The sequence below is a fragment of the Diospyros lotus genome, chromosome 9, assembly GCF_014633365.1.
Source record: "Diospyros lotus cultivar Yz01 chromosome 9, ASM1463336v1, whole genome shotgun sequence".
Taxonomy (NCBI): domain Eukaryota; kingdom Viridiplantae; phylum Streptophyta; class Magnoliopsida; order Ericales; family Ebenaceae; genus Diospyros; species Diospyros lotus.
The window spans coordinates 33,098,272-33,112,321 of record NC_068346.1 but is presented as its reverse complement, the minus strand read 5'-3'; the positions used below and the strand labels follow the sequence as shown (position 1 = coordinate 33,112,321).

At 35.8% G+C, this 14,050-nt stretch overlaps 1 protein-coding gene across 2 annotated transcripts; it reads right to left on the bottom strand.

Annotated features, from left to right (window-relative positions):
* Nucleotides 1–10,375: 10,375 nt before the first annotated feature.
* Nucleotides 10,376–11,859, bottom strand: LOC127809741 (dof zinc finger protein DOF3.6). 2 transcript variants are annotated; one of them, XM_052348772.1, is made up of 2 exons: nucleotides 11,685–11,859; nucleotides 10,376–11,532 (listed from the first exon to the last, which is right to left on the bottom strand). In XM_052348772.1, the coding sequence occupies exons 1-2, from the start codon at nucleotides 11,733–11,735 to the stop codon at nucleotides 10,666–10,668; spliced, it is 918 nt and encodes a 305-aa protein (XP_052204732.1). In that variant the 5' UTR covers nucleotides 11,736–11,859; the 3' UTR covers nucleotides 10,376–10,665. The 2 variants fall into 2 exon arrangements, with proteins under 2 accessions (XP_052204732.1, XP_052204733.1); XM_052348773.1 differs by having other exon boundaries at nucleotides 10,376–11,529; nucleotides 11,685–11,858.
* Nucleotides 11,860–14,050: the final 2,191 nt, after the last annotated feature.

Below are 14,050 nucleotides of genomic sequence, written 5' to 3'. Positions count from 1 at the left end.
ATCATATATGATCTAGATATGAATAATAGATTAAATGCATATATAATATTAAATATATTAAAATTTTATTACTATATATTAAAGATTGGATATGCATATAATATTAAATTAAATTAAATATATTATGTATTTAATATTGGGTAATATTGGACTGATGGTTAAATGACAACAAATGTATCTTGTTTTTAATCTCTAAATAATTCTATTAATTAATGATAAAAGTATCATATTTTGAATCATTCAATTAACTATAAAATTGTTTAATTTTTTTTTAAAAAAAGGTACAATAGATGCAACTTATCTAAAAATAAGATGCATATATCGCCATTGTATTTAGGGCAATTGTTAGCATTTTGTTTTAATATTATATAATAATATTTAAATATTAAATATTTAATTTAATGTGTGATATTAAATTTATATTTATGATTTATGTATTAATGATTGTAGTTTTCACCATTCTGATCAACAAAGGTGAAGCTCTTAGTACCCCCAGGGCATAAGTCAGTTGGTAAGGATGAGTGCTATATCGATGTCAATTTGGTGAAACGTGAGTTCGAATATTCTCTTACGAAGTGAGGCAAAACTTCATGCCTGTTATTTATCTCCCATGCATAATTGAGGGCATGAGCTAGAGGGACCACACAAGGGTGATCATCCCAAGGTAAAGCTATTAGTCTATGATATTTCCTATTCTATGTTTTTGGTCATGTACTAGACACTAGTTGTTAGCAATTTGTTTACTTTTTTTTTTTTAAATAAGGTGAACTTTTATTAATTAAAGTAGGACAAAAAACCTCTAGATTACTATCTTAATTTCAACCAAAAGTTGAAACCAAAATCATACAAGAAGATACTCATCAAGAAACATAGGGAATCCAACAAGCAATAAACCTAATAGCGAAACCAACCCACAAAAGCAGCAATGAAGACCATTTGTGAAGAAAGATAGACAACAAGGAACACCATAACAATGAATAAAGAGCACAGTAAAAGCATCCAAGAACCAACACCAAAGAAGAAACCATGAAGGCGCCTCAGAGCAACTAGGCAAAAATAACAATAGAACCTAGAACTAGATATAAGCATACCAAGACAACCAAGGATATAGCTCAATCTCACAACAACCAACCATAATCCACCCAATGAGTAATATTGGCCAATTAAACTCAGCATAATCTGATTGAATTGGGATGAGAAGACAAAGCCCGATGACTAACACCAAATACACAACCTTTACAAAGGCTACAAAATTTTCCTCAGAATCAGCCACCAAAACTTAACAACTTAGAGAAACTAGGCAATTGCAACCAAAAAAACAAGGAATCGAAAAGGATATGGGCCCTTTACCACATCATAATAACAGATAGAGGCGTATGAAAGTAAATTTGAAGGCTGCAACATCCTAGATTGCCAAAATCCCCCCATCCATACTCGACGCATCAACACAACACCAATTAAAAGAATCAGACCTAGTAATCTAATTAGCAAACTCCAATGACATAAATGGTTGATTTGCTACCAATTAAGAACAAAAATCCTTTTATAGATAAAACCTAGACCTCTAAATCCAGGACAAGTTCACCAAGTTAAGATATTCCCCCAAGATTTTGTTGCCTTTTTTTCTCAACCTCTCACACAAAACATCCCTTATTTTCATGGTCAATTAAGAGATTAATCAAGCCTTCCTCATCCATTTGATCTATAAGACCCCATGCTGCTTTTGCCTCAACCTAAACATATAATTAAAGGCTCATCCCCAATGATATCATTATCAGGAGTAGTGCCGAGTTAAGAATGTGAGGTTTCATCCTCAACCAAACTGCCTCCAACATTAATCAAAAAGTTCTTGTTTCTAATGATGCCATCCAACATCAAGTTGGCATACACAAGACAAATTTGAGAACTATATAACCTACTTTTTCTTTTCTTCATTGTAAACAACGAACTTCTCCCCGTTTTCTTGGTCTTTGACAAATTCAATTCTCTTCCACCTACAAGTAGTTCTTTCATCCATTGACCATTTGTTGGCATCAATCAAAAGATTATCAAACTCTTTCTCAAAAACTTTGGGGAAGTTAATGCCACCATAATTAGCCTTATCCCTAAGGTTCCCCACCCCGAATCCCCAAATTAGTTCCGTTCGATATCATGCTGCAATGTGATATACTAGGTTATTTCTAAGATTCTTGTAAATCGACTTAAATCTCTTTGCCTCATCTTGCCGATAATACCCAAACAACCTTTATGCCTGAGCGGTCCATTATTGGGGATAATATTTTTTTAGCCCATGAGATCCTTTATCGTTACCATCTCTCGTGTACATAGTCCCTCTCAATGTGCAATGAAAGTGGAATTAGAAAACACATATGATTATGTGAATTGGGAGTTTATGCTTTTGGTCCTTAAGCTCATGAATTTTCCTTTACGCTTCTATTCCTAGATTAAATCTTGTATGACTTCTCATAGGTTTGGTCAAGAAGCTTCATAGTTTCTTTCCTTGGGAGCGTGGGCTTCGCTAAGGGGATCCCTTATCTCCCTACTTGTTTGTGCTTGTTATGCAAGTTCTCCATGACATTGTTAGGTATCACACACGAAAAGACGATTTTCAGTATCACTAGAAATGTGAAAACTTAAAGCTTGTCATGCTCATGTTTGCTGATGATCTCTTACTCTTTAGTTATGGAGATTGTGTATCTGTCAAAGTTTTGAAAGCTTGCTTGTCCCACTTTTTCGAGTTTTCTGGCCTTCAAGCTAATCCATCTAAAGGTGACTACTTTGTGTGTTGTTCTAACCTGGAGCTGCGTGATGAGCTGGTTAGGGAATCCAGGTTTCATCATGGCTCCCTACCTCTTCGCTATTTAGGCATTCCCCTGATATCTAAGAAGCTTTCATATAGTGACTGTCATCATATCTTTGATCATGTTCGATCCAAGGTAGGCTCATGGCGAGGTCGTCTTTTATCCTTTGCTGGCCGACTCCAACTTGTTCAGTCAGTGCTATCCACCATCCATGTCTATCGGTCATCCATTTTTATTCTTCCAAAGAGAATTATTAAGGAGATGAAGCAGATTGCTTGTGTTTTTCTTTGCAGTGGCTCTGAATTATCCTCTCATAAGGCTAAGGTAGCATGGAATGATATTTGTTACCCTGGAGATTAAGGAGGTTTGGGGCTTTAGCCTTTGTTTATGTGGAACCAAGCCTTGTTTGCTAAACTCATTTGGCATCTTATGCATGCTTCTTCTTAATCCCTATGGGTTCAATGGATTCATTTATACCGTATTAGGGATTCATGTTTTTGGTTTCTCCCAACCCCCTATTACTGTTTTTGGAATTGATGAAAGCTTTTCCAAATTAGGGGTAAAGTACGTAAGTTCTTTGGATGGAATGTGGGTGATGGGAGAGAGATTTTCATGTGGTATGATCATTGGTATCCCCTAAAGGTGCTACTTGATTACTTTTCGTGCCATCTCTTTCATTAGTTTTAATTTCCATCCCCTGTACCACTAGGGTGGTGGAGATTATTATGGATGGTGCTTGGTGCTAGCCTATGTCAGTCCCATCACAAGCCCTTCAGCTCATCATTTCTTCTATGCTGGGGTCTCATAGGATTAATTCTCCTGATCGACCAAGGTGGCTCCCTGCCTCTCTTATGGGTTTTTTTTCAAAACGTTTAGGGGTGAGGGATTTATAGAACAGGCGCAATAAGGTCTCGTGGTTTTAGCTTGTCTAGTATAGATCAGGTGTTTCCTCGTATGCTTTTATCCTATGGTTGGCTATTTGGGAGTAGCTCTCCACCCTCGATTGGATCAATAATTATTTATCTTTCCAAAACAGATGTTATTTGTGTAGGATAGTGGTGAACTGCCACAACCATTTATTTTTTGTTTGTTCATTCTCTTGGCATGTTGTTTCCTTGTTAAGGTGGAAGGTAAAATTTGTGTGGCCTTGGAGATATTGGTTGAGGAGGATTTTTTGGGGCACCCATAGATGGCGTGGTAAATTGATGTGGAATGTGGCTGCCTGACTTACCTTGCAAGCAACAGTCTATTTCCTTTGGCAAGAGTGTAATAACATATGCTTTTGTGATAATGAGTAGACCCTCACTCAAATTGCTTACTAGATTCAAACTTATGTTTGAACTCATTTGTCCTCGATACACTTTCCTCGATCATTACAAGGTTTGGCTTTTGCTCATTATTGGCGTCATCTGTCTTCATGTATTATCTAGATCTTTTTCTCTTTATTGTCATTGTGTATGGATGTTGTTTCAGATGATTCTGATTATCTTGTTTGGAATTGTATTTGTTTTGCAAGGCTTCTAGAAACGTTGTTCCTCATTTTGCCTTGTTTTTTGGTGGTCTACCTATGTTGTTGTCATTATCAGGAACATGTTCATCTTGTTTCATATGTCATTATGGGAGGAGTTCATTCTAGAAGCTTGGTGGCACTGGATATGGTGGTGTACCCCGCTTTTTAGCCTTGGGGCATTCTAGAGATCTCGGGTGGGCTTAATTTCGTTTCCCTACACAATTGGCTCATATTCAGGGGTTCTTCTCTTCTCAGTCCTCCGATGTTCTCCTATGCATTTTATCTCTATGAGATACTTTTTGTTGTGGTCCTCCAATTTTTCATTATTTCTAGTTTTAGCTCTTCTCCACATTTGCTTGTTTGAGGAAGCTACGAATTTGGTTCATTTGCTAGTTTGATGTTTGGTTTGTTTCTGAGTGGCTGTGGGGTATGCTCGTTGGCTTTCGTGAAATATTTTCTTTGGTTTTTCATTTAATTCTTTATATAATATATATTTTCATTTAAAAAAAAAAAACTAGCCTAGGCTCCAAGTTTAAAATTGCAACTTGATTAGCAAAATTTATGATAGGCCAAATAATAGCAATTGTCCAAACAAGTCACCAAATACCCATATGGGTTAGTGATAATTGCATAAAAATTATGAGAATTAAGGGCTTGCTCTTCAACCTTAGAAAACAAAGAGCTGCTAGCCGTTGTATGCACAACAACAGACACCACCTCACCTTCCAGGTAATCCAAACACTATTGACTAGAATTAGAAGAAGATTGTGAGTCATGAGAATTCTCTAAATTTGATTGAGGAACACATTGAACATCAAAGAACTAGGAAACAAATTAATGATAAGCAAGGACTTGTTCTTCAATGATCTTAATTGTAAACACACAACCATCAATAATAACTTGCACCAATTTATTATTGATGATGAGGGCCTTTGTGCTATGTTTAAAAGAAAAGGGTTGGATTGTAAGGGACAAAATGAAAGAAAAAATGAAATTAAGGGGTTAAAGTATAATTTTAGAAAGTTATAGTTTGTAATTTTGAAACTATTGCACTACAATGCCAACAACACCATCATTGGCCATAATGATTGACCAAGGGCTAGGAACTAGGGTTTTCATAGCCTTGGGGGTGACTTGGGGAAGAAAAAGGAAAAGGATCGGCTAGATTTAGCAGCATAATTTCTGAAAAACATAGCTTATTAATTAGTGACAACAGTTGTAGGGGAAGTTTCGGTTTGTAAAAGCTAAGGTTTACGACATAATTCAAGCTATCTTTGAGCCTTGAAGCAGAAGAAAAGGTATGATTGAATCAATTTGGCTACAAAAGAGGGATTCGATGGCTTAGGGTTTGAGAGGAATTCAAGTGGGGATTGGGGTTGTTTGAGGGTGCACTAGGAGAAATTTTCATAGATTTTTGTTTTGGGGGTTAAAGGGGCCATTTTGGTACCTCGAATGTGAGTTTTGATGAAGAAATTAGAGAGATTGGGTCTTGCCCAAAAATTGGGGTTTACTGGAAAAACTGCTAGTTTTAGGGCAAGGTGGTTACAGAAGGAAGAAGGTAAGAAAGGAAGAGGAAATAAGGAAAAAGAGAAAAACTGAAAAAGGAAGGAAAAGAAAAGAAAATTGGAGGTTTTTGACAAGAGGTTTTATAGAAAACTTATATTTTTTTCATGCATGTTGAGGCTTAATGCGATGATGATTCATGCTATAATATAAGATGTATCTGCACGACATACTATTGCTTGTGATGCATATGATGTGTTCTTTTATTAGTCATACTACACTATATGACCTTTAGTAACAAGGGTTGAGACATTAAGGATGATCAATATAAATCCCCTTGGTCTTGGCATAAAGGATTATATGAAATGATGATCTCGCAGGAGTATTTTATCTTTGCATCCTAAATACAAGGAAAATAAATGATGTCGTTTTGCACCCATTTGTATGAAAATCATTTTTGAATCGCCACTAAATGATTTAGCATTTAATTCAACATATTCATACTTGTCTAGTGACTCAGAGCAAGGGAAAAGAAAAGATAAATGATTGACCCCTCTTATTGAAAGGATATTTTTATAATTTTGAACTAAATCTTAATCATGATTACATTCTCATAAGAATTCATGACGTAATAATTTTTATTCTGTCATATTTTTTATAAATTCTCATGATGTAATAATTAACACATCTTTTGATGTGATGTAAAAAATGTTAATCTACCTTTATTTGATTACATTTATTGTTTAAGTTTGACATATGCTGTTTTCTATACTTAAGTACTGTAATTTGGAAAAAATTAGGTGTTAGGAAAACAAAACTAGTTTTTCAAAGTCACCACAACTCTGGGAAATGGGGTATTACAACTTAACTTACTGATAATAGGGAAACAAAAAGGAGAAAGGATGTTTGAAGGTAGTGGATAGCTGAGATGAGTAGTGAGAGGGAGTCCAGATCTGCTGTCCCTTAAAGCTTTTCCTTTGACTGTCCCACTAATGAAAATATGAAAATATGTTCCTTAAGCCTGTTCTTTTGACTGTACCAGTAATGAAAATAAGTCATATCACTAATTAATACACATAATCAAACAGTAATTATCTCAAACTATAATGATAGAAAACATAAAGTTTTTCTTTCAAAATTCATTCCGTAATTAATAAAAAAAAACTCATTTCTTCATTTAGTTTTTTCTAGACAGAATATTTCATCCGGAAGAAACAGATTTTTTTTTGTTAATTTCAGAATAAATTTTAAAAGAAGAACATTAAGTTTTCTACTATTAGTTTGGGATAATCACTATTTGATAATATATATTAATTGGTAATGTGATTTATTTTCATTGGTGGGACAGAAAAGGGATAGGCTTCAGGGACAGCAGATCTGGGCTAAGTGAGAAGAAGCAACAAGTGTCGTGATAATGACGTCTTGATGATGGAGTGGCGAAAATGAGGATCTCTCCTTTGGCTACAGCTAGAGCTAACTAGAGAGGTTTTCTTTCTAGCTACTATGACTCGTTTGAATGTAGTGAGAACATTGAAAAATTAAGAAGCCATAGTTTCTTAGCTCAGTTGTCTTGTGTGACATTCATCAATTGTTAAATAACTCCTCAAATTCTAATAAAATCAGATGTTTTATTTCATCTAATAATAAAGAAGTCTCTCATATACATGTTAAATGTTAGTTATCTGAACGAGAGTTATTGGGAAACTTAATCTTACTATATTGTGGTTAATTTGTGGTCTATAAATAGACAATCTTTAGTTTAGTTCTGGATGAACCACGCTCGTAACGTTTGAGATGAGGCACCCAGGTTATTGTGGATGTTTTTCTTGAGAATGTAATAATTAAAGTTCCCACAATCTAACTATTTAGGTTAGAGAGTCATGTGAGTGTGTACTGTTTAATAACTAAAATCCTCCAAAATGTGAGTAACCATATATTATCTGAAGTGAGGATGTGTTGGGAAGATTTTGTAGTTTCTCTTTGCAAAATTATTGATTAGGGGATAATATCCTCTTAATTATAGTGAAACTGTGGACATAATTCTGCTAAGTCAAATCATTTTTTCTCGTGATTTCTGTGTTGGTTTGGCACATTATGAAAACATGAATGAAAACCATAAAAAAGTATGTTTTTGCAAAGATGATGTGATATCTTGTGATTGGTCTAAGTGAATGTTAAATTTTAAATGTTAAATGTTAAAAGCTATTATTAAATATTAAAATACACTAAAAACACCAAAAAATTATTAAACTCTAATAAAGTTTAAAGAATTCAGCGAGTTCACATATATATAGCTATGTGTGTGTGTGTGTGTGTGTGTGCATGAGTTTATGGATGATCTCTCAGAACTGGGTCCTAAATCCAAACAGAAAATAAAATAAAGAAAAAATAATTAAGAGAGAGGAAGAGGTGAAGATATATATAGCTTTATGGTCATGATCATATGGCTGCTTTTTCTTTTGGTGCAGAATTATTATCAATCTCTCAATCAGCAATGTCAAGAAATGACCAAGAATCTGGCTCTAATATGATTGAGCACATGTGGAAGAACGTGATGGCTGATCAAAAGAGAAGAGCATGCATTAATGGAGAGAAGAGATTAATTAAAGAGAAGGAATTAATTAAGGAGAAGAGCATGGATCTGTGCCACTGCCATCGATGAGAAGGACTTGCGTCCCAAAAGCGAAAGCTGCCACGGAACTATTGCAGAGAGAAAATCCCACGCCTAGCTAAGCCTGCTTTCTTGTGGTTGTAAGCATCAACAGTACTATTTGGATTTCTGAGCTCATCTCTCCTTCCAGTCTTTCTTCGTTCCTTCTTTTTCCTCTTTCTAATTCTTCTTCAGATACTCTTCCATTTATGGCGTTTGAGGCTCCCTAACAAGCAGTCGATTTCTGGGTTTCCCCTAAGAGAGAGAGAGAGAGAGAGAGAGAGATTACTTTTTTGATGGGTTCGTTTTCTGGGTGTTGGGTAGCTTTATTCCTTAGTAGGCGGGCCTCGATTATTGCAAAAGCAAATCCATAACAGCAGTTCTTGTTCTCCCGCAACAACCAAATTCTTTGGGATTACAATCAAATGGTGACATATATATATAAATACTCAATATATATACACTAACAAAGTGGAAAGCTTATGAATGAGGATTGGAAATAAGGGAACCCTAGCTAGGGTTTACGTGGAAGAAAAACAATAGAAAGACTTGTCGGGCCCTTTATGCTGTTGTGTTGGTCTAATGAATGATCTCATTCTTTCCTAACTTAATCCTAGAATTTTGGCTTTTACATTGTTGTGAGAGAAATTTTGTCGTTTCTTTATTACTGCCAAAAAACAAAACAAAAAAAAGAAGAAAAAACTTCATATTTTTGATATTTTTAACCTGCCCATATAATAAATCAGTTTTAAGCAAATGGGTATTCGATATGTATTCTTAATTCTATCGATACAGACATTATTCTTAATTTTACATAAAAATTTCTGTAAGAAAATAAATCTACTTTAAACAACGAACAAATAAGCAGTTTCTTTTCAATTATTTCTCACTACCCAAAAAAAAAAAAAAAAGCTCTTCTTATCTGTTATTTCTTAAAACTACGGCACATAGAGGTATCTGGGAATTTGGGATTTCCACATACATGATTAAAGGAAGTCAGATATGTGGTACCAAGAAAACAGTGACAAACTTCAGCTTTCATACTTCTATATTTGGTGAATCTAATTATCATGGCCCAAAAACTCATTTATGACCGCTGAAATTAATTTCTTGGAGAAATAATCCACCCAAGTACCAAAGATGAGGCCGCCCAGTATGGGAATTGCTCAGTGTTTGGCCTAGAATAGGCAAGGTGAAAAAATCATGGTTCTGCCTACTTTTCTGTGCTTGAATTGGGCCGGGGGGGGGGGGGGGGGGGAGAAGAGAGAGAGAGAACTACAATTGGCGAAGCCAGTCAGAAGAGTTAGTTATTTGGCTGCTGTTCTTAATTAGCGAAGCATGAGGGATGACCAGAGACTATGACACATCTGATGACTATATGGGATTGAGAACTGGAAAAAAGAGGGCATATAACTCTTTTACCGAAAAAAAAGGGGCTTATAACTAGGTGATCAGAAAGCCCATATGGCCTAGGTGGGAGACCTCCATTCTCTTTAGAGATAGAATACAGTTGGCTTGAGACCAAGTTTCACTTTTGGAGAGCGATCAGATGTATGTAGCCATTTTGGACTTTTTCATGCGGAGCTAATTAAGATGCTATTATTAATGAACTTGAGATTTTGAGTTCGAGTCTTGTAAATCTTAGTTGTTCTGGCTGTAGAACCTGTGGTGATATAATCTTACTCTCAAAATAGAAAAGAGTAACACAATTGATTAGCCAAGTTTCGGTCCTGAAGTGGGCATATTAATTAAGTACTCTCAAAATCATCAAGAAGTTAAAGTAGAAAGATCTGTACTGCACCAACAATCTAGTTCTTCTGATATGCTGGTGAAGTCTCTAACTTGAAAGAAACTAAACATATAAAAGAATAAATTTGTTACACTCACAATCTTCTTTATAGAATCAGTGAATAATGGAAATTATCAGTGGATTCAGTAGATACAGCTGAAGGCATTCCTGTTAGATATAGAACTCAATGAACGCATACACAAGAGTCTCGAGATATACCCATAAAATACAATAAACGAAGCAATTGAATTCAAAACTATGCCTACCTTTATTTGGATCTAGGTTTCGAAGCAACTCTTGGGAGGACCCGATGGTTGCAAGTTACGGCACTTCTTTTTGTTTTCAATTACACAACTCGTAAACGTTTAAGATTGGCTAGGGTTTTAGAAGATGTTGAACGGAGAGAGATCAATTACAAAAGATGGCTGGCGGAAGAAGAAGTGAAACCAGAGAGATCAGTCCATGCACTGCCACCAACCCAATACTGATCACTTGCAGGGTGCCCCAGAAAGTACCTTGACATGTTCAAGCCTTGATTTTCTTCGGTTTTCACCTCAGTTGACTGAATTACTCCAGATTCTAACGGCTTTGATCCAAGCTGACCCGAAGCGGCTTCGGTCTCAAATGGGTATATCTCAGATGGTAATTCTAAGCCTGTCAAGAAGGGAAAGTTCTGAACTTGTTGCAGCTTCCACTGCTCACCATTGATATCACCGATCGCCGCCACTGGTGGCTGAATTCCTGAGAAATTCAGGCCGATGCCGGAGCTGCCATAGCCTCTGAGGTGAGGTAAGGAGTGCAAGAAAGGCAGCTGTTCTGGCGGAGGGAGGAAATTCCCTAACATATCAGTGGTGCAGAGACCGGCGGAGGTGACTGCAGCCGCGGAGCTCGTGCCAGCTTGGTGATCTGAGGTGGCCGGAGATTTGGATCTGCTTCCTTTCCTTCTCTTGTTCCTCCGGCAACCTCCTCCCACCGGCACGTTCCTCAGCGCGCCGCCCCTAGTCCAGTACCGCCGGCACGTCTTGCAGAAGTGGCGGGGCTGAGAGAGGCTGTAGTTGTTGAAGTAGCAGAACTTGGTGTTTATGGACTCACATCTAGGGCATTTAAGTGGCGCCTCAGTCTGCGGTGCCTTTGCAAGCCTGGCTCGCTCCGCCATGGAACCAGGCCTGATCGAGGGGGAGCCGGTGCCCATGCCGCCGCCTCCAACTGCCAGAGGCGGCGGCACAGGCGTCAGCAGTAGATTATTCTCGCCGCTGCTCCCACCTCTAGCCGGTTGCTGCTGCAAATCAAATTGGAAAGAAAGGGAGATCACATATCTGGTATATTCATCAAGAAAAGATCAAAAAACCGAGAGTGCGAATATTTATCTTTAGATGATCTTTTTTGTGCTGAAGAAGCCATGGATAAAGAAGCAGAAGAAAACTTAATTACCTGTATCCAATTGTGGGGATCTAGATAGACCGGAATGGATGGGAAAACCATGGTGCTTCTTGATCTTTCTCTCTTTTGTAAAGGTTGATAGGCTTATGGTGGAGAATCACATCAAGGAGTGAGAAGAAAGAAAGAGAGAGAGAGTGTTGTGTGTTGCAGAGAGAGAGAGAGAGAGAAAAGGAGGAGAAGACTGCAAAAATAAAGCAAGGCCATTTTATTTATTTAAGAACACCCCCTTCCTCAACATATGGGAGCTTCTTTCCTGGTTCCTAATTAAAGTTGTATTTAGGGTTTAAATTTTAGAATTTTATACATAAAAATATATAGCATATATATATACAATCATATTATTTGTCATATAATAATATTTAATTATTATATGTTAATTAAAGAACCCACCAAGACAAAACGCGACATTATATATATTAGTAAACAGTATATATGATAAGAATAATATTATTCTCTTAGAGACAAAGGAGGATATAAAAAAGCTATGCATGTTGTGGTGGTAGTGTGTCTTTAATTTGATTGAGAGAGAGAGAGAGACAGACAGAGAGTTCTAAAATAAGAAACTAAGAATATAATTAAGAAAAAGGTTAAAAATGGGATTAGAAAAAGAAAAAGGTGAGCAGTGAGTAGTGGTGGGGGGGTCGAGATGGGATGCGTCACCCTCAAATTCAACTTTACTCCTTCCCCCCTCTGTCGCCCGATGATTTATGCATAAATTGTCTATAAGCACACTGCACACAGTACTTACATGCATTATGGGATTTGGGGAATTGCTTGCTTACTTTGCATGTATATATGTATGTATAAATTCTACATGCATATGCATGCATGCACAAATTTCTTCTCCCAATAAAGTTATTTATATTTATATTTATATATATACACATACACACACATGTACACGTACGTGTTGATAAATGTTATTTGTATATGAAGTTTAAATACTTCTTTATAATTTTAGAAAATTAAAAAAAATGTTTATAATGTTTGAAATAGGTTGATAATTTTGTGAAAAATATCACTAATTCTTTGTAAATATACTACTAATTTCTTTGGTGTATAAAAGAGTAAACTTTGTGTAGAAATATATATATATATATATCAACCTTGTATATATATGAACTTTATATACATCATTGTTATCCAAAAAGTCGACCTTATATATATATATGTTGGCTAGAGCATATAAATATTCCCTTAGGATAATTATATATATATATATATATATTTATGTTTGAGTTTTGTTCTAATAGGTACAAAGAAAGACGTGCCTAAAGTCTAAATCTTTATAAACAAAAATTCTAAAAATAATCAATACACCTTTCAATAGTGGATGAAAGTATTGGTGAGATTTCCTCCGCGATCATGAGCCAAACCACATGTGTGATTGCTCCATAATATGTTGTAAATTCAACATGTATATGGTGGACGAAGCCTTGAGAGTTCGGCTTAATTAGCACCTTTGAATGAGATTGCACCTCACCATCATAAATGCACAACATGAGGTATACTTTGCATTATCTGGTCATTTCAGCAAAATTTGAATCTTAATAACCAACCACTTTAAGGTTGTCACACTTTCTATATGCGAGTAGATGACCTCTCTCAGTGACAGATATAGGGAGGCAAAGTCCTTCCTCAAATTTGTCTTAGAATTTGGACCATTTGAGAAGAGAGGAGGGCTAAAATGACTGATGGATCTGGGGGCTAGTTCTCTCCAGATCCATTTGACCTCTGTTTGTTGTAGATACGGCAAGACCTCTCCTTGTTACCACCCAATGATCTTGTCATATATTAGAAAGAAATCTAGCCAACACACTTAAAATACCTCTCATAAGACTAGAATAAGGAACATTCTCTACAAACTTCTTTTTTGTATTATCAGTTATTGGGCATTGTTTCTTTTATTTATATATCATCTTTAACAATAATAGGTACTTTTCAAGGTCTATTATTACATATTAAATTGGTTGAACACATGGTTTTCATATGTCTTTTGGGAAAATCCAAATAACCCACAAGTCCTATCATACTAAATTTCAATGCCTAAAAAAAAAAAGTCTCCTCAAGGTCCTTTATATCATTTTCTCCCACTGACCTTGACATATGTGTATTAACTAATCTTATTTTTCTAAAAAAAACAAAAAAAAACCCAATGACTTCTTTATGGGCAAATCACTTAGTTACTAACCTTGCCTCTTGAATCTTTTAATCTTCCCTTGTGAGTCCTTTTTGGTCTTAAAGACCTATTTATATTCATATATTTATCTAACCACTTATGGTCTAAAACCATATATTAGCCAATAGACCAACAAAATATGTATTAGCTTAACAATCATTATAGACAAATAGGGATA